This window comes from Atractosteus spatula, chromosome 12 (assembly GCF_055471065.1).
Source record: "Atractosteus spatula isolate fAtrSpa1 chromosome 12, fAtrSpa1.hap1, whole genome shotgun sequence".
In the NCBI taxonomy this organism is placed as follows: domain Eukaryota; kingdom Metazoa; phylum Chordata; class Actinopteri; order Semionotiformes; family Lepisosteidae; genus Atractosteus; species Atractosteus spatula.
Genome location: NC_142717.1, coordinates 44612229 through 44632418, shown reverse-complemented (window position 1 = coordinate 44632418; position 20190 = coordinate 44612229). Strand labels below are relative to the sequence as shown.

General features: G+C 39.1%; 1 protein-coding gene across 2 annotated transcripts in view; it reads left to right on the top strand.

Annotated features, from left to right (window-relative positions):
• The window catches only part of agmo (alkylglycerol monooxygenase), a 61236-nt gene extending 41543 nt beyond the window's left edge, over positions 1 to 19693 (top strand). For both annotated transcript variants that reach the window (XM_088929143.1, XM_088929144.1), the window contains 4 exons: positions 2286 to 2402; positions 4972 to 5054; positions 5545 to 5650; positions 18846 to 19693. In XM_088929143.1, coding sequence (XP_088785269.1) covers positions 2286 to 2402; positions 4972 to 5054; positions 5545 to 5650; positions 18846 to 18926 — 387 coding nt within the window. In that variant the 3' untranslated portion in view covers positions 18927 to 19693. The remainder of the gene's footprint in view (positions 1 to 2285; positions 2403 to 4971; positions 5055 to 5544; positions 5651 to 18845) is intronic.
• The last annotated feature ends 497 nt before the right edge of the window (positions 19694 to 20190 follow it).

The window sequence follows — 20190 nt, the reverse complement described above, 5'->3', positions numbered from 1 at the left end:
CACTTGGCCATGTACTGTAGCTTGTTCGATATTCCCACGACCCTGAAGTTATTATGGGTAATGAAGTGCCTTCTATTCTCGCTTGTAAATGCGCTTCAATGTTTGCTGCTTGTGCCCCCTGGGTCATGGTTCACTGCTCGTTTCGCAGAAGTCCTCTGGGTAGACTTTGTCAGTGCTCTTGAGGATTTTCAATACTCCTATCAGATTCTTGTGGATTTGCCTTTTATTACACCCTGGGCTCCAAGCTTTCCCCTGATAAAGAGAGCATTCTGACTCATAAGCTGATTTCACTTGCCTTTTCTTTTCAGATGCCGTTGATGAGGCAGCTTATCATTAGCTGTGAATACCGGCAATAACTGTATCAATAATATGCACTGGCCAGCTGCTTGCCTTTCCCCCCTTGTCTCAGCAAGAGGGTTCTTCGAACTCCTGGATCATTACAAAAGCTTTGCTCACTTTCCAATTAATAAGAACATTTTATTCTTTTAAAAGCTGCCCTTCCTCTATATGGGGTCGCAGGAAGCTCGTTGATCAGCGGGCGTTTTGCCAGTCTGATCTCAGCCCTGTGGATTTGTGCTGATGTGGTTCCAATTGTGTCAGGGTTTGAGGCAGAGGCAGTCATGGCTGATGGTCGTCAGGGCGAAATGAAGGCTGAATTCCCCCGAACTGACAGCTGAAGAACACCGTCATGCACGCCGTTCATTACAGAAAATACGAACGGCCTATGAACCTGTATAGAATATAGCATGCTAAGCTTGGGTCACAAAGAGATCCGTCGCACGGAGCACTGTTCCACTTGCTTTTAAACAACTGCAAGCCTGTGGGCACACTCTATGGGATCAAACGCTTTGTGCTCTCCCTCTGAGACAGGGGTTGAGTCCTGCCCCGCCAAGATGCTGAGTTGCCGGCTTTGAAATAGAGCTGACTCTCCACATATTTTGCTGGTCTTGCTTGAGAGTTAAAAAGTGCCTCTGCAATTAAACGTGCCTAAAACTTTGCATGATGATTCTAAACATGTGGACAGCTTAGGAATTTGAATTTGCAGCAGGCATGGCTAGAAAGGCCACTCCGAGGAGGGCTGCAAGTGCTGGTATTTTTTTATAAAAAAGTTGACTAAGTTGATTTCTGAGCCAGAGCAGAGACCAGGCTGAAATACCTAAAAAAATCGTTTTGATCTAGAGAAAAGCCACATATGGCTAAACTCAGTAGTCAGCCTCAGAGTGGGCCCCTGTGAAACCTTGTGAGCTTTGACAAAGCCTAAATATAAATGAGGGATGATTAACGTGCCGGCTGAAAAAAAAAATGAATAATAAAAAATAAAGGAAATGTTGTAATAAATCAATCTATTTAAAAATGTGTTTTAACACCTTCCAGCCAAAAGTGGCCGGGAATTTATTATTTTGTCATGTACACCTCCTTCCAGGCATAGGACCAACCAGTGCTATGGCTCTGTAGAATAAATATGGAATAGGATTCATAACCTGACAGGCCTCATAATGCCTGTAGAATACAAACAGAGACTAAAGATGTATAATACAGATGTATCAAGTATCACGTATGCCAACAACAACGTGCATTGTCGTACATGTTTATGCTGCTCTCCTGTGTCCTTGAATCAGTACGAATGGTACGGTATACTGTAAGGTGCAAATGATTCTAACTGTTAACTCAGGATAAATGAATTCTCTGCTAAGTCCATACAATAGCCCTCTTCGTTTTATTTAACAGGGAGGTCGTTATGACCTTCAGATGGGGCCGGGACGTTGGACAAATTAGCACCCTTGACAGGATCACACAATAGACAGAGCAGAGGAGACAGGAAGAGGACTTTCTGCTGCAGCTGTCTCACTGTATTTAAGCCATCCAAAGGGGGAGATTTGAGGCTGAGGGAAGGTGGTGGAGGGGCTTATACTATTTTAGTAATTTTCGTTTATAATTTGAATGTCAATGGTTTGGATTGCAAAAAAAAGAGACCCCACAAAACACAAAATGTACTGTAGGTTTATTCCATGCTGAAAAAAAGAAGAAAGAGAACACAACGTTTCGGCCGTGGAGGCTGAAGGCTCCACGGCCGAAACGTTGTGTTCTCTTTCTTCTTTTTTTCAGCATGGAATAAACCTATTACTTGTTCCTTCGCAGCCTACGCGTGCTGACGCAGCTACCCACCCAAAATGTACTGTATACACACGTCTTGACAAATACTGCGCAGTAAGCCTTCAATAATGTTTTAGGGTGGGAAAAGGAGGCTGACTACTTGCTTTCTCATTCCGGACGTTTGTTTTCAGATTACTGGAAAAGAGATTCCACACAACCCAGCATGGCCAGCTGCCCTGCAAGCCTATGTTTTCACACACTTCATAGTGTTGATGGGGATTTACAATGAAATCGTCGCTACAAAAGCTGTAAGTATTTGTCTTAAAATGAATTTATGAGTTTCCATAAGGTCTGTCAAATAAATCCAACCAAAAGTGGAATATGCCTATGGCCACGTTCTACTTTAACATAATGTTTAACCTCTAACATTTTTTTTTCTCTACTGTGGAAACAGGATGACCTATTCCAAAAAAAAGAGTATGTAAATTCAAGTTTTCCCAGGAGTTATCTTTGGAAGTCTTTACTCCCCAGGCATACTTTTGGTTCGCCAAAACTTGCAGCCCCACCCTTCTTGAAAAGTGAAATGGAATGGCTTTCTTCCTGTAAACCCTACCTCCATCGTGCTCTTTTTGTGTTGTGGCTTATGGAGAATAGCAGTGAGAGGAAGAACTATTCCCCATAACCACCAGTGACTAAAACATCTGCTGGTGGTCCAACAGCAGATACAAATGTCTTAGCTGTCAGGCTACCCACATTCTGCCCGAGCCAGCTTTCAGAATACATCAGTCAGGGTTCTTAAGCAACATAACATCAATCAAGACATGCCCCAGGCTGCAAAGTAAAGTAAACAGTTACTACAGAATTTTCTTATTTAAGTAAGAGACAGTTCTCTCAAACATGGAGAATAAAGCTGTGTATCCTGTTTATGTGCTTTTTGGGTATTGCTTTGACTATTTTATAATAAATAGGTATTGTACCTTTAAATTAAATATTAAATATTATTAATTACCTGCTAAAGTTCTCCTTAGAAAAGGTGCTTTCACCTTCATGCAGGAGATACACAGCATTACACCTTAGAATAGAAACTAAATTTATTATAGTGATTTACCAACAAGGGGCAGCTTGAATTAAAATGCAGATTGCAGTGCACAATGCAAGTACAGTATGTCTTCTCTGTGTTCACACACGAGACCCATGGGAAATCGTGACAGATTAATTACCAAGTTTATTTTTTACAGAAGGTTAATACTCTTTTAGATAATTGGTTTAATCGATAAGATGTACAAATAAATCAAGGGTTAAAAGAGCATACAGTGTGATAGGCATTTGTTTTGGGGGAGATCCTAGAACAATTAACATACAGTATTTATTGTCATAACCATCTTTTATGGAGAATTGGATGCAAAATATAAGCAATTGAAAAATGCATGATGTAACAGTACAGCACACAGATGGTTTTGTGGCAGTCAGTTGTAAGTGCAGTATGAAGTGGATCATTATAAAACACGTACAGTAAATGGATTTGCACACTGAAATCACATGAAAACCTAAGCACGTATTTTCCAAAGTTTTGTCTAAAAACTTTCTCCAAGTTGCAACAGCCTTTTGTTTTAGAAATCCTTCACTTGGAAACTTGGCATCTGGGATTGTTTACCCCCTCCCCAAATGACATTTGAAGGAATACAGTAGTAATATTTAAGATAAGAAGAAAGCAATGGTTTGGCACAGGGTTGGCCAATCTGTTGTTTTGAGGACAGATTGATGTTTTATAAGCTTTGACAGTCTTGCTCAACTATGGCTAGAAATACTCTCCCAGTAGTGCAGTACAAAATTCAGTTTCAGCACTTTTCCTTCCAAGCTCCGGAGACCACATTGACATCATGGTGTTCTTCCCACAGTTCAGCTTGCAGTCTGGGGCCTGGGGTAGCTGTTATTAGAATTTCTTCTTCTGCGTTCCCTCTGCAGGACTTTCTCTAGTCTTTTGCCCAGCAGGATGTACACACGCATAAACACAGACTGGACACGGTGCAACCTTATTTTTCTTTGACACACTTAAGCTGGGATGGAGACTTGTGCAGGTTTGTGAAATAGTACCCCAGATCGGATCCCAGTATGACAGGTCAATACATAGTAGAGCGCATGTTATCAGCAGGATTGAGTGTTTGGTGGATGTTTGTTTTGGCCACGTTAATCCAGGATGAAGATTAATAGCGTAATTTAATGCAGAAAAAAAATAACTAAATGGAAAGATTAATTACATAAAGGCCATATGCATGTTGCAACTAATGCAATAATTAAATTGAACAAGCCTACGCAGAGCCCTCTGTGTCACTCAGACTTCAAAATCGTCATGCTCATGCTAAGAGTACAGTTGCTTGTGAAAGCATTCTCATCTGTGAGAGAAGATAAGGATGCTTGTACTGTGGTGTATGATTCAGGTTCCTGTGATATCTATTATACAGTAAAAAGGGGACATTCATGTACTGTACCTAAAGGGGAATTTGTAAAGGAAATGTAATGGAAATTGTACTGTCCACAGAATTCATATTCTGTACTATAGAGTATATACATCCAGTGTAATGTTTATTTTAAATGTAGATTACAATGATATGCCCCCATATACTGCAATTATTATTTTAAATTGTAATAAACATGTTTGGCATTTTCTGTTATGGGTACATTTGTCAGCCTTCTGTGAAAGTACTTGGAATTTATATTTTTATATGCCTTTTACTGCATAAAACTTTTGTGAAAAATGTCTGATTACAAAAGGGCAAAATGTTTTCTGGTTTTCTTGTTTCCAAAGTAGCTCTTTTATGTTTATACTCCTAAAATGCAACTAAAATCTAAGGCTAATCTAATCCTTTCCCCCCTTAGGATTTATCACAGATAACATTTCTGCTGACTGCTGGCTTCATTCTTCTGACTTTGACATCTCTTGGATTTCTCATTGACCAAAGGCATGGCTCGTTTCGTATTGTTCTTGATTGACGATTGAGATATCTGTTAGTGATATGTTTTCTCACCCAGGTGCCCTGTTTCATGACCAGCCATTAGGTTACAGTACCGCCTGATTTTGGCATGGATTTTGTATATTCTGTTCAGCTCTGTAGATTTCCACAGCACCATCAACAAAGCTTGTGCAGTCAAATTTCCCACTGACAACAAAATACACCAAAGACAACCAAAATGTGCCTTGTGCATTTTAACAAAAATATATTAGGGATAGCTAATGTTTCACTGAGTATTTCCTCTTCTTTACAAGGAATTTGTACCATTTTTCATGTGTCTGAGAACGTAAAGTAAGGTTGTATATTTGTGAGAGCTGCCAGACACATAGCGCTACTTACTAATGACTACTGTCATTCTGCTGGCAATGTTGATTTAAAGTAGTGTTCAGCTGTTACTGTAGCATTAAAGCTGTGAGATAAACTGTATTTCACTCTGCAGACCGAATGCAGCCATGCTGGAATCTGTCCGATGCTGTGTGTTTCTGGCTTTCCATAGGCTGGGCCATGTGAAAACCATGGTCCTGGCATTAGCTGTGCCCACTGAGGTAAGCGCTTGTTACTAAAGCTTATTCTAGCTGATTTGCTACTTGTGTCTTCTCTGGTCTCCATTGTTTATTCCAGCCTTTGGCACCATCAAAGCAAAGCAAAAATAAATAATTCTTCTTAAAATTATGTTAACACCATGCTGCAGCCACCTTGATAGTACAAAAACACCTACTGTACCTCCCAAATTGATTCTGATGTCTTTTGAATAGTTCTGCTTTTTTGTTCCTGCTACTGCTCTCCAAAATGTTATTCCATAAGTACAGTATATTGTGCAGTGATTGTTGGTTGATGAATAGCCTGTGTATTATTGTATTATTATTATTATTAAGTAATATACAATTTTTTTTCCAGATTATATGAATTTGTTACCAAACATCTCTGTAATCCTATGTGAATTTTGAATAAATCCACAACACAGTATGTGGAAATAACAGAAAATAAAATCATTGATTAATCAGAATTTTTTCTGTAGTTTTTCAATAACATCTTCAATAACACATGTGCTTAATTATTATATTTTTTTCATCTTAGTTAAAGAGGTATGCCAAAGGCCAAGGTACCCTTGCAATATACATTACCAGTACTTCTGGTCCATTTAGATTAGATAGTTGGTTATAAAGTCTGTGTGCAGTGAAGGTATAACATGAAGTGTGTCTGATGATATCTGGATTTGGTACTGTCACCCCGGAGGCAGTCACTGCTGTCCCTAGCTAAGCAGAAAATTGTGTACTTCTGTTTCTTCAAATTGCCTAGGAATTCACGTAAAGTGTACTGTATATTTCAATATGTTTGCTTTCCAGATTGTTATTAGGACAGTAGTAACCATTAGTGATTGCGTTTGGTCCTCTAAGATATGTTACACTAATGTTGTCTTGAATGTTCACGTCAATAATTAAACAAGCTCTTAAGTTCTGTAGCTAGCACTGCTTTGAATAATGTATTTAAAGAATTCTTAAAGCTGTTCAGTTGACTTACTATGTAATCACTTCAGACGGGGTACAGGCTCGTAAAAGTGAAGTCTAGTTTTACTGCAGCAAAATAGATGCCCCACAGGTTTTCATAATAAATGTAAACCTTTCTCATTGCATTGCACCGGCAGCAGAGGAAATGTAGGAGGTTTAGGGTTTAATTACTTAATTGGGGACATTTCAGATAGATACAGCAAATGCCAAGTATATAGAACGGGCTTGATTCTTAGCATATTTGACAGACACCCTTCAGGGTATTTGGCCCTTTGAAAGGAAAGCCTCTGTTTGGAAAGCTTCGTAGATTAAGATGGGTTTCGTTTAGGTGTGACAGCAAGTCATTACTGAGTTCCTTGGGCCAGTGTGTGAGCTAGCTCCATTACCAGCGGCTTGAGCTGTGATGTATGACTCCAGATGCTCGGCCCAATTGACCATAAAATTGCTCTTCGTTTCTGGCATTGGAGAGAAGCTCTAGTTTGCAGCCGACCCTCTCATTACTCTCTTCCTTCCCTGCCATCCCAGTTTTAGGGAAACTTCTGGAATGAATTAGAAACGTCTGCTGTTAACTAAGGAGCTGATGAGATTTGCACGTGAGTTTGGAATTGCTGGGTCTTTTATTGTGTCAGTGGACATCTGCTCCTTCAGGTGGTAAAAGCTGGGGAGAGATTTTTCAGAATGTATTTGCAATACAAGAACCAGTGATTGTTAAATCATTATTAATTGCGTTTTAAACAAATAAACTGTGGATTACTAAAGTTATGTAGACCTCGGCCTTTAAAATGCCGCAGGAATTTTATTGAAAAAAACTCTGTAAAGCAGACATCAGAAAATAGTGTCCTTTTCAGATTCATGAGTTTTAAGTATGGCTGTATGTGCGCAGATTTTGGTTGCTATGGTCTACTATAATCTGCTTTAAAAAAACATTACAGATACTTTAAATACATTTAATACTATTGAATAAAGTCCTTCTATCAAAAACAAAGACTATATCCAGTCTTTAACTTTATATTGACGTTTGTGCCTTAAAACAGGTGAGGTACATATGCTAGCATAATGAATTTCTACTTACAGGACGTGAGAGTTTTAACACAGAACGTGTCAGTCGCCCTGCATAAAAAACGAAACCGAAATAAACGAATGATATATTGTCACATTGCTTGATGTAAATAGCCAACACTTCTGCTTCAGAAATGGGGTCTTGAAGTCGGTCCAATCGATTAACAGTGGCTTAAGCAAGGAAAAATTAAATTTAATGGCATTCATCATAAAAAAAGAGGCAAATGATTTTTTTTTCCTGCCAGTACCTTTAAAACAGATTTCCGTGATATATGGGACCCTTAAAGGGCTTACTGCAATTTATTATTGTGCAGCAGTTTTCCCTAGTAAAGTGCCAGCACTGACCAGTAAATCTCCATGTCAGTGGTCTCTCCCGTTGTTTCGAATGGCACACATGGAGCACACGCCATGGGGGCACAGTAATTCTGCTTTAATGATGTAACACTTGGGTTTGCGAGACTGTTTGAAGGCTGCGGGAACGTGGGGTGGTTAAGTGCTTCAGACATTGCATGTCCCACAGTAATTACCGCCTGGTTCCCAGTAATGACTGCTGGCGACGACCCACCAGTGAAGTCATAGCAATTTAAGAGGAGAGCTCATAAAAATACACCTGCCTCGTAGTGTAAAATGAGTCTTTAATGTTGGTTCTTTGAACTCTGCATTCGCAGCCCACAGTGTTAGCTAAATATTGTTCTGATGTAGTTCGTAGGTTAGCATCACCTGAGCTTCTGTTATGACCAGACATTGATGTGATTCAGTCATAGCAGTACTCTAGTTACGTCTTTTAGGTGGAATTCGTCTGTGGTGAAAATGTTTCCCACCATATTGCACATTGTTTTTGTTTCATTTTGGCGTTTGTTTTTGTTGTTTTTTTTTTAGAGGGATGTGGTAGGAAGGGGTTAATCCTTTTAAATAACAACTTCAGAAATACGGAGGAATTCTGCTGCCCAGCTACCACTTGCCCTGTTGCTTTCTTTGATGGGAAGTGCGTGTTTTCTTATTTATACTGTGTAGAGGTGGAAGTTTTTAAAATGGATGGCACAGTGGCGTGACCATTAACACTGCTGCCTCACGGCTCTTGGGTCCTATGTCCAGTTTGGGAATCCTTCTGTGTGGAGTGCCCATGTGCCCTGTGCCCATGAAGGTACTCTACAGGTGCTCCTGTGTCCTCCCACAGTCTGAAGACCAGCTGTGCAGGTTAATTGGCATCTCCTGTATGTGGGTGCACCCTGTGGTGGACTGGTGCCCCAACTGGGGTCCCATCTTCTGCCCTGTGCCTGCTGGGTCAGACCCTGGATCCCTGTGAAACTCTCAGGATAAAATTTACTGAAAATGGACACATGGACGTTTTTCAGATGAAGTCAGAACGAATTGCTCTGCCAGAGTTTCTGTAAGTCTTCATGGCTGTTAATGCCTATTTGCCTGTGTGCTTTGAGGGTTGTCAGAATCTTTTTTTTTTGTCATTTTTGTTTTTCCTTCAGTTGGCTCTGCAAGGCAAAGCAAAACATATTACGGACACTTAAGCGTACTGTAAATATACATGGTTTTGTCAATTTTAGTCTCATTTCTTTTATTAAACCTTCAAATAATTAATCAAAAGTCATTCGGAAAGCTTCTTTTGAAACAAACAGTATGGCTGTATGTGCTGATAGCTGCAATGGCTTTTATTTTCTAATGGTCGTGGTTTTAAGTTAGTTCTTTAGATGGGGGAAGACACATTTTAATACAACACTGATAACGCTTAGTGTTTATTTGATCTGTTCCCTTTGAGTAGTTTTTACCGCGAGTTACAGGGTATCTGTTGCTGGTTAAGATCACTGCTACTGACTAGAAACGCGTAGTTGAAAAGAAGCACAGAGATCACTAGAGGAGGTCAGGAAATAATAGGAAGGTCTGGAAACTTTAAAAATGACATCATTGTGAAGAAAACAGAGCAATGCTCCGAGGAATGGAAAGGAAATCTCTCTTTTCCCAAAACTGAGGAATTTAAAAAAGTGGAGCGTAATTTCATTTTTTCTTCTGGTAAACACTCCATCTACCGCCTACGTATTAATCCAAGTTGAAAGTCTGCTGGCAAGGAGGTTATTAAAATTTGAATGCAGAGTACTTTATTTAGTTTTAAACACATTTTTTAAACAAATGTCTGTTTTGTCCAGATTTAGCTCATGAGTTATTTTTTCTATTCTATAGACCTATTTTACAATTGTAAACAAAAAAAAAAATCAACAAAGCAGCCTGGAGAAAGCAAAGGCTTGCAGATATCCACATCCACACTTCCATCAGACATCCCTTAAACAATCCCCCGTGAGATTAAGGTGAAATTCTGTAACTTCTATTTGCTTTACATCTAGAGAATGTCTCTGAAAGGAAATAAAAAGCACTCCATGCTCAGGGATAGGTACAGTATTTATTGCACTTTTTGCACCACAATGATACCTGTTTTTATCTCTCTAGACATACAGTATATAATCATATGAAATTACAGTGATAAAGAGTTTTTATTTGCATCGTTAGTGAAATAACAAACTTAAATAATTAGTAGCCATCCCATACAAATCTCACTCCAGCTGACTCACAGTTTGAACAGATTGACTTCTGCCTGACAATTTAATTGCCACATTCTGACTTGAATAAATAAGTACCGGGATTCGTGCTACTAATGGAGGATGTTATTTCATGCAAATTAGTCGTTTCTGTATTCTCAAGTCTTAATAAAAGCTTTTGGGATTTTCGCAAATACAAGCTCTACAATGTTTAACCCCAGAGAGAATGGAAGGAACGCTGTTTTTGTTTTAGAAACAGTCTGTGAGTGACAGGACATTTAACACTTAGTGTGTTAAATAAACTCACCTGTTATTGCTTTACAAGATAGGACACAGAGCACAACAGTTTTAAACTGCAAAGGCATTGCTGGAAATTTTAAACTTGACACCATATGCTGAAACACAAACACGGCACTCAGGCACTTTTCTTCCAGTGACACTTGCAGTTTTCATGGGGCACTGTGCAAACTGGGCTCTAGAAATCAAAATGAACACAAGTAAGGCAAAATACAGCCCTCTGCTAGAGTGGAGAATATTACATGATGAATAATAGGGGGCAACAATGATAATACTGAAAGAATGATGATTTTGTGTTATTTACTAAATGTATAAACAGTATGTATTAGCACAAGGGTAGTAGCATCATTTTACTTTATGTACTGTAGGATAGACTTTACAACATTCAATTAAAAAATGACAATAAAAAACCCCGCATCAAACGAACACCCACTTCTTCCATAATCCGGCTAGTACCCAGACATAAACCTTATAAAATGTGTCATTTATCGTGTTCCACACTATTACAGAATACAGACTAACAAATACTCTCCCTGGGAGTAAAATATACAACTAGTTTCTTGCTGTTTATAGTGCAATACTTCAGGGTTTAGGGACAGAAACACTCAGGTGTTAGAACAAAGAAATCCTGAGTCTCCTCAATGGCCCGAACAGGGTGAGCCCTCCACTGCAGACATCGCTGGCCAGAGTCAAGCCTGTCACTGGAGTTCTCCGAGCAGGGCTAGTTTTGACAGCAGCCGCCAGGCTAGAGAGGACCAGCTCGCGGCCACAGCAGTGACCCCAGTGGCCTGGTGGGCCCATGTCAGCTGGCAGCCTTGCCGTCTGCGCTGCGTCAGTCCTGCAATCAGTAGTGCTGTCTGGGACTCGCTGTACGGAGAAGAAGCAGGTGGCTCTGGCAGAGCTCGTTCTGGAAGGAAGTGTGTTGCACTGACTTGACATTTCTGACTGGAAAGCTGATTATCAGTTGGCTGGCTACTGACTGAGCCTATGGACGTAACATTCGGCTATAATTTATAGAGCGCTGTGTTAATGCTGGGACCCGGCTGCCTCTGGTTTGATGAGCTGTGATAAGGCTTTGTAGAAGATACCCTTTATAGACCCAGGGCTTCCTTCAAGGAACCCTTGAGTGATGAGCCAGTATTTAATAGTTTTTCTTTTTTTTGGGTGAAATAAAATTTACATTACTCTGCTGTTTTTGACATTTCCCTGGTCAACCTGATAAAACGGAATATCTCCTTGGGCCTCCCAGTGTTGTTTATTGGCATTTTCTACATCTTCCCACAGTGGGGAGTACGAGGAAAAACTCCTGTATTGGAACTTCTGCCGAAATTTCTGCTGCCTCAGCTCTAAAGAGGAAGTTCGAGCACGAAGGCTTCAGGTTGCTAAGGAGGCAGAGGAGGGGAATGATAGCCAGCTTACAGGCCCCACGGGACCTATAAATCTTTTCCGTTCTCTTTGGAATCCCATTGAACTGATTTACAGAAAGTCCAGCGAGACAAAGGTCTGTGGCTTCGGCTTTCCCGAATGTACCATCAAAGTGCAGAGGGTTAGATTTTGCAAGGCAGATGTCCTCCCCTTGATTTATTTTTTTATCCATGTGTTGGATCCAGTCCCATCCCTATTGCCAACTTTCCAAGGTCTCTTGCAATGGAGAAGACACCCTGTTTATTAACAGCAGCAAGTCATTAATCACAGCTACTCCTAAGACCTCAACAGCACTACAATATTTGCTTTGTTTGTGCCTTGCTCTGCCCTGGCTGGTTAACTCCTAAGTGGAAAGGGGATTAACATTGACAGGCTGTTCTGAAGGACTTTTATGGGTCGACCGATTAAAGATTTGATCAATGTCATTTAAATTCTTGAAAATCAATGCATGACACTATGTCAAGGACAATAAATATTATTAATAAAATGTGCATAAAAGGTAGTTAATGGAAAGGTAATGAATTGATTATGATGGGCACACAATATGATGAACTGTGTCAGCAGGCCATTTTCACACTTGAGTTTTTTCTGTGACACAGCTATTGTTGCAACAACTGTGTTTAAAGTTTACCAGTGCCTCAGAGGATGTTGGAATCCTTTCCGTAGTTTCATTTTAGGTGAGAGATAAACAAATATCAGCATGTAGCATCCGACTGCAGGGTTTGTACAACCGGGGACATTGACAATAGCTTTTCTCCACGTGGTTGCCGAACCAGGAATAGCTCTGTGATTTGGAAACCGAGGTGCAGTATCTCTGTATTTATCCCAGCCGTGTGGAACATGGTTCATGTTGTGTTCTTCCTTTATGTAGAACTCAGTTTTGCACAGGTGTTCTCCCACATTCAGACCTCGGAGGCCGATCACTGCTGACCTCCAGAGTACAGGCAGAGCCATTCATAACGCCTTTAATTGCCTGTTCAGGTTCAGTGGTAAAGTCAGCCCCCCTCCCCCCCCCCCCAAAAAAAAATAAATGCCAACAGGCAAAAAAAAATTCTTAACCTTAATAATTTTGTAGTTTACTGTATATATCATGTTACACTTTTATGGACCCATAGCTGAATGAAGATGTTTCTAAGATTCTTATTCAGCTTTTGCTGTGGTTCCATCCTCCTGGATCTGTGCAGTCTGCCTTCACTCATGTTCAACATCTAGGACTTGCGGGTCTTTCTTCTTAAAAACTGTATATTGATGTGTCAGATGTCAATTAATAAGTCTGCAAATTGTGTTAGTTTTGGAAAGAATCATGCTTCTTTTTTTTAGCAAAGCTGTCGTGCCACTGTTGGTAATTCTACAGCCAAGGGCAAATTGCAAATTGTATTACAAATATTTATATTGTGCAATACAACTTTTTTGTGTACTGTTCTGTTCTGGTTTGTTCTTTGTGTGTTCTGGACTGTGAGTAATTCTTCTTAGTGCACTTCTCACTGTACTGATTATATTGTATGTATTGTATTATTATTATTGTATCATTCATTACACTGTTGCTGTGTTGTCTGGGTTAAGCTGCTGTTGCACTGCAGTTTCCCTACCTATCTAAATCAAAGTCTCTGTATTCCAGCATGTTTCTTATGATGAACATGTTTACTTGCTGACCACTAGAGGGAGCTTATCCTTATCTTGACACAAAATCAATGGATTAAAGCACCTTTCCGAACCATTGCAGGTAACCGCACTGTACCTGCATTTTAAGGTACATAAAAAAACGACAAAACATAACTGATGAAATATTATCGAGGAACTTTTCTTTCTCAACAAGGATCTCATGCTTATTTAAAACGAAACACAGGAAGATGTGACATATTACTGCTAACTTTACTTTTAATTACTGTTAATATTTTTTCCTGGGTCCTAAGATATGGAAGCATGTTTGATATAAGAGTTTTACTATTTCAAAAGCAGTAATCATACAATACATGATAACAATCAATACGGCTTGCATCATAAAACCATTGTTTTTTAGTTATTTTGGTTTCTCTCAGGGAAAATAAAAACTCTTGCACTGACAAAGTCAAGAAGACATTGTCTTTTATTTGCCCAAAGTAGTTAAACTCACTTATTTGTATAATAATTAGAACAACACATATAGAGTAGCTGTTTTAGACCAAAGTGCACATATTCTACCACTGAAGTGCAGCTTCCTCCAAAATAGTGGAAGCAAATCAGGGGGAGAAGTCAGCTTTTACAAGAGTAGAATCCAGGTAAGGTAATAGGGTTAAAACCCCTACTTTTCTGAGTGCCACGGGGTCTTTAATGACCTTGTACAGTAGTTTAACGTGTCCTCTGAGGGACGATGCCTCCCACTGTGCAGGGTGCCCAGTCACCATGCTGCAGCACTAGTTGGGAAATTCTAGTGCAGAGAGAGCGCCACCTACTGGTGCTCCAGCTCTGCTTGCAGCCCACCACCTGGTTTTTCTACGGCGATTTACTATCCCAGTGCTGACCAGGCCCAGCCTTGCTTGGCTTCTGAGATCTGACCAGATCAGTGTACAAAGTGATCAAGCTGGTTTGTACTGCGTTTATACTATGGTAGTACATCACTAAGGGAATTTGTGGTTTTCAGATAGCATCGAAGGTAACAAAAGTAAAGAACCAAAATGTACTTTTCGCTTCATATGCCTTATTTGCAGTTATTCAAGACATTCTCAAATATTGTACTGTAGATTTCCCCATGGAACAGCTTTTCAGTTGGATTAATTACAAAATGTGCTTAGAGCCCCACTATTGCTGTTTTCTAATTGATTACAGACATGCATATGGGCACCCCCTTCTCCTTCAGTGTCATAAGCTAATTCATTCAAGAAATGGAATTAATATTGTTTGTTAACTTGTATTTGTTAGACCTATTCATCCTTGCCAGTCTATAAAATTTATGAGGAATTATATAATTCTAAGTCATAGCATGTGGTACTTCTATAACTCCATCGGATTTTCTAAAGAATTGCTACCCCTGCTAAGATGAACAGTGAGCGTGCAATAAATTTATTGAAGCAAATACAGTGCCGAGAATAAGTTTGTGAACCTCCAGTGTCATTATGAAAATTACAATTTTGAACCATGGAACCCCTGTGTCATCAAAACCAGTCTTCTTCAGCAGAAAGATTTGAGATAAGGTGGTATACAGTATAAAGTATATAAAAAGTGCTTAATTAAATGTCAGTCCAGGTGAAATAATACACGAGTCATTAGTTTACTGATCACAATTAAGGGTGTAATTAGAATCAAGTGGTTAATAATAATGATGCCTTACACTTATTTATCTCTTTTCTGGACACAACTCAAAGCGCTTTGCATTTAGTGAGGACTCCCCTCCACCACCATCGGTGTGCAGCCCCACCTGGATGATGTGACGGCAGCCATAGTGCGCCAGAATGATCCTCACACACCAGCTCTCAGTGGGGGGGGGGAAACAGAGTGATGAAGCCAATTCATAGATGGGGATTATGAGGAGGCCATGATTGGTAAGGGCCAATGGAAAATGTGTTGCCTGGCATCCTGGACAAACTCCTTCTGACAAGAACCTCGGCCTGACTGTCAGGCATGTTGGTGGGAATGTCATGGTTCTGGTGATCTGGAGAATGATGGTGGGCCATCCATCCGTCAGCTGAAGCCGAGTCAAAAGTGGCTCATGCAGCAAAACAATGATATTAAACAAATGCAGATCTACAACAGAAGGAATTTTGTATTTTGTACTGGCCACAGTCCTGAGCTGAACCCCAATGAGATGTTACGTCAGGACCTGAAGCAGAAGAACCTTCAGTCGTCACCAGCTTGAAGCTTGAAGAGCCTGACAAACAGTTACAGAAAATGTCCAGATATTGCTGCTCAAGGAGGTGCCTCCACTTACTGTATCTAAGGACTGACATACATATTCACACGAGGATATTTATTCTTGGATCATTTTGTTAATTACATAATCAAAAAATATCACGTCTTTGTTATACATTTAATCAAGCTAAATTAATCTTGTATTAATACTTCCTTGAGGATCTAAGTATGTTTGGGATCGAAAATAAACGAGAATACAGACCAATCTAGGGGGTTTGCAAACATTTTTTGGCACTGTATAGTTTAACAACAGTAGTTTATTGCCCTGAACAAATTAGTGAATCCCATTGTCGATGATGATGGATGTCAACACTGTGACAGTACTATGAAGACACTGAAACTGTAAGGTCAGATGAAACAGTTGCAGTGTTTTCTCCTACTGTACTGACGTACACAAAGCTAAACCTGATGAAGTGGTGCACAAATTCAGCTTTTAAGCGAGACAAAAATAGTAAATAAAATGTTGCTCATTCCCATAAGTTGGGGCAGTGATCAATTATCACTGTTAGTCCTTAATTTCATCCTACGGAGAGGGGTATCATAAAATGAATCAGCTCAGCTTGTGGGAGGCTACTTCGTAAGTCATAGTAAAGGAATGGGACACAGATGTTTTGCGCTCAGGCAGTTGCACTATAGGCATTATGTGTTACCTAACGTGTAGGGAGCCATATGGAAGAAGGAGTTTGGAAACATCCCATTACAAGTAATATATCACTGAGCTGACAGCAAGGATTTCGACTTGTTTTGATTTCAATCATGAATGCAGCTGCTCAGCTGCTGTCTGAAGTAAATTTAACCCCTTCTCATGTACTGTATTTTTTGGAGAGTCGTTTTCAAGCCCGTTTTGCAAGCTCATACGTGGTGGTGTATTTTTGCAGGGCTAAACATAGATCATTCTCCTTCCCCTGTGCTGTGCGTTTTAGGATGCGAGAGCTCAGTGAAAGGCTGGAGTTAAGCACACGGGAAAAATAAAGTATGAAATGGATTTCTGGAAGGTGGCCCTTTCTGTGTTTCGTACAATTGACAACTTCATACTGAGAACAGCATGTTCCTGCTTTTACAATCTGACGAGTCTCCTGCAGCCGACAGATTTAATCTCCACACAATAGGTTTGCACTTCCCTTCTGGAGTCTAGGGCAGGGGAATTTAATCAATGAAGACACAGGAGACAAGGAAGGTAGTACAAAATCTGAAAGAAAGCCAATGATTATGAGCAAAATGCAAATAATTACTGAGTTTCTGATTATATCACAAGACTTCTCATGAGGAAAGTGTAACATGGCATACTCCTGCTTTTTAAACAAAGAAAGTGTTCAATAATCACGTTTACAGCAATTTGCTTTTGGATGCAGTACATGTCTAAGTTGAAATACTGTAGCTAATATGAAATGTAATTACTGTAAGTTTAGACATCCATAATGCTGTTTTCTGAAGTATGGTATAACCTTTCATTCCTTTAAATCAACTGTGTGTACATTTAATTTAGAAAAGAAACAACAGGACTTTTATTTAATATAGAAATATTTCACAAATAAAATCAAAGTCTGCAAACGAACAGGGTGATAAGCTAATGTTGATTTTGGCAGACGTTAAGATCAACCTCCAGCTGTTTAATTTGTTTATCTCATAAGTAAATGTTATGGCTCAGGAAGGAATGGTTTTGGGATCACTGAAATGAGGAATATACTGTACTGTACAGTATGAATTAAATATTAAATACACTGATATTCCATCACCTCCATTACTGCATGTGCTAATTTGGTGAAGCTATTTCAGGGGCTTTTATTGATTTCTTTTGATTTAATGCCTGCATCTTTGGACCATTCAAAAGCATTTATATTGAGACTGAGATTTTTTTTTAACTTTTAAACAAACGGAAAACAAGTCACAAAAATTGAAAATAAGTCCCTGAAAGTGAGGTAATGTGAGCTATGCTGTGCTGGACCCCCGCACCTCCCCCGCCCTCCAGGGGAACCTGTTGCCAGGACAGGTAGTGAGAAGAGGAAGACAGGGAAAATTCCAGGCATCTGCGCTCTCCTAGGAAAACAGCTGTGGCTTCCAGAGGAAACAACCATTTTTTCCCATCAGTTGAAACCCTTGATAGACAAGGGCCTGGCTTGGCAGGGCTCATTGAGTAGGATGCACTTTATGGCCTAGAAGTTAGAAGAGAAACAGGTTCCGCAGTCCAGCTTTTGGCAGAAGCCTCGTCTATTCCCCTGACGTGAACACATCTACTTGACCTCACGGCAGTGCATCATGGGAGATTCTTTTGCCTCTCCTTGACTCTTATGTTTATTTTCAATCTTACATTGACCTGGTGTCTGCAGAATCTGTGAAGACTACACTCCTGCCAATAATGTATAATAAATAATATGTAATGATGCAGAAGTAAACTAATCATGCTAGTGTGTGAAATTGGGCATGTGTTACAAAAGTTTAAATACTTTATTTCTTTGTTTAAGCCTTCAGTTGACATAGTTGAAACACTACATATTGTACTGTAACTTTCTCAGGATCAAGCACTTACTTTTAAAGCATTTGATATTTTAAGCATGTTAACATCAAGCAGATTTACTTACACATGAACTCTATAATTTGTGAGTTAACCTGCAACAAACAATGGTATTGTCTCTTACCAACAGAATTAAATTTAAATTACCTTTTTAAAAAATCTAGTTTCTATTAAATAAAAGTGTTGCAATGTACTATGCTCATAACACACTCAATATAAATAACTTTGTGTATAAATACAGACTTCAAGTCAAGCTTTTATTTCTTATCAAGAAAATAACTAGTGACTGGGACATCGACCATCTCTCTTGGCTCAGATCTTATGATTAATGGGCTTTATATTTAAAACACTTACAGTAAGTGCTTTAAAGTCCCCATTGCTTCCTATGGGGGTTTAAAATTTGCAAGTGTTTTGAATACAGAGTCCAATGTATTTATCAGCATGGCAGCAGTAGCCTGTAATATCCATTAAATGACGTACGTTTGATTGTAAGTTTTTTTTCTTTTTTCAGGTTTTCTTTCTGCTGAGTGTGGTGTATTGGGGGCTGAAGACATTGTGCATACTGGCTGGCAATGAGAAAAAACACCAGTGAAAAAGTACCTCATGTTAAAGCAAAATCCTTCCAGCAAAGGCTCATTGTTAAAAAAAAGACCGTGCCTTTGCTTTTCGTAGTGATTTTTAAATGTTTTTTTTCTTTCTGGAGTGCACTGCACCATCATGTCATCCAACATACTATTTCATGTACAGTATAATCCTGTTGGAATTACAGATGCTATACAGTGATACTGTGTAAAAAATTATTAGGCACTTGTAATTTGTCAGATTATTTATAGATTTAATAAAATTAATTTGCTAAAAACTTCAAAAAGGTGGTATCTAGCTATTATGGCTAGTACTAGTGACAGGCCTCATGTGACAGCAAAAAACAGTCATCAAATATACTTTCTGAAAACATTTAAAAGAATAATTTGACAATTCAGAAGTAGTTAGCTTCTGCAGCTAAATTTATGTTTCATCTTGTTTAATATTTTCATATATTTCATGATGTTTATTATATAGGAACATTTTCAATAGTAATCATCATGAAGCAAACATATACAGTACCTGCATTACAGACATACTGTATGGTACATTGGTACATTGCTTTTACAGTATTTACAGTTCCATCTCTAGTCTGCCCACTCTCTCTTTCAGGGGAGTCTTGAACTCCAAATGGTACCTCCACCTTCATTTAAATTCCCATGTCCAATCCAGCCCATTCCACATGGTGACCACTTGTACAGTATGTGTATAAAGAGTCATTTCCTGCAGCCTAGTCACAACAGAGCAGAAATAAAGTGCTCATCTGTCCAAAACAAATGTGTCTAGAATGTTATGTAATGTTGGCTTTTAATGAATGATACATTTTTAGACATCTTGCCTCGGTGAGTTTTTCACTATGCATTAATCAGCACTTAATTACTGTGTGATGGTTAAATTTCCTTTCCTAGATTATGTCCAAAGCTGTTGCTGATGAACTGAAAAATTATAGTAAACTAAATTGTTCATCACCAGATGGCGTCACTGTGACTCCGTAAACAATATATGAGTATTGTATCTTCATTACAAATAAATCTGTACGACTCCTTCCATAATTGAAAACAGTGCCTTAGCAATTTCACATCTTTTATAATTAATTTCTCCTGTTATAGTAATTTTATACACTGCATGCCTCTCCATATTGAAACATTTACCCTTTCAAAATATTTTGACAAACTTCACTGTATTCTGACATCAGGAGTCTACACTGGATAATATATGTGCAAATTAAATGGTATTTTAAGTTACTGAAACAGTTTCTAATGAAGAAATAATAT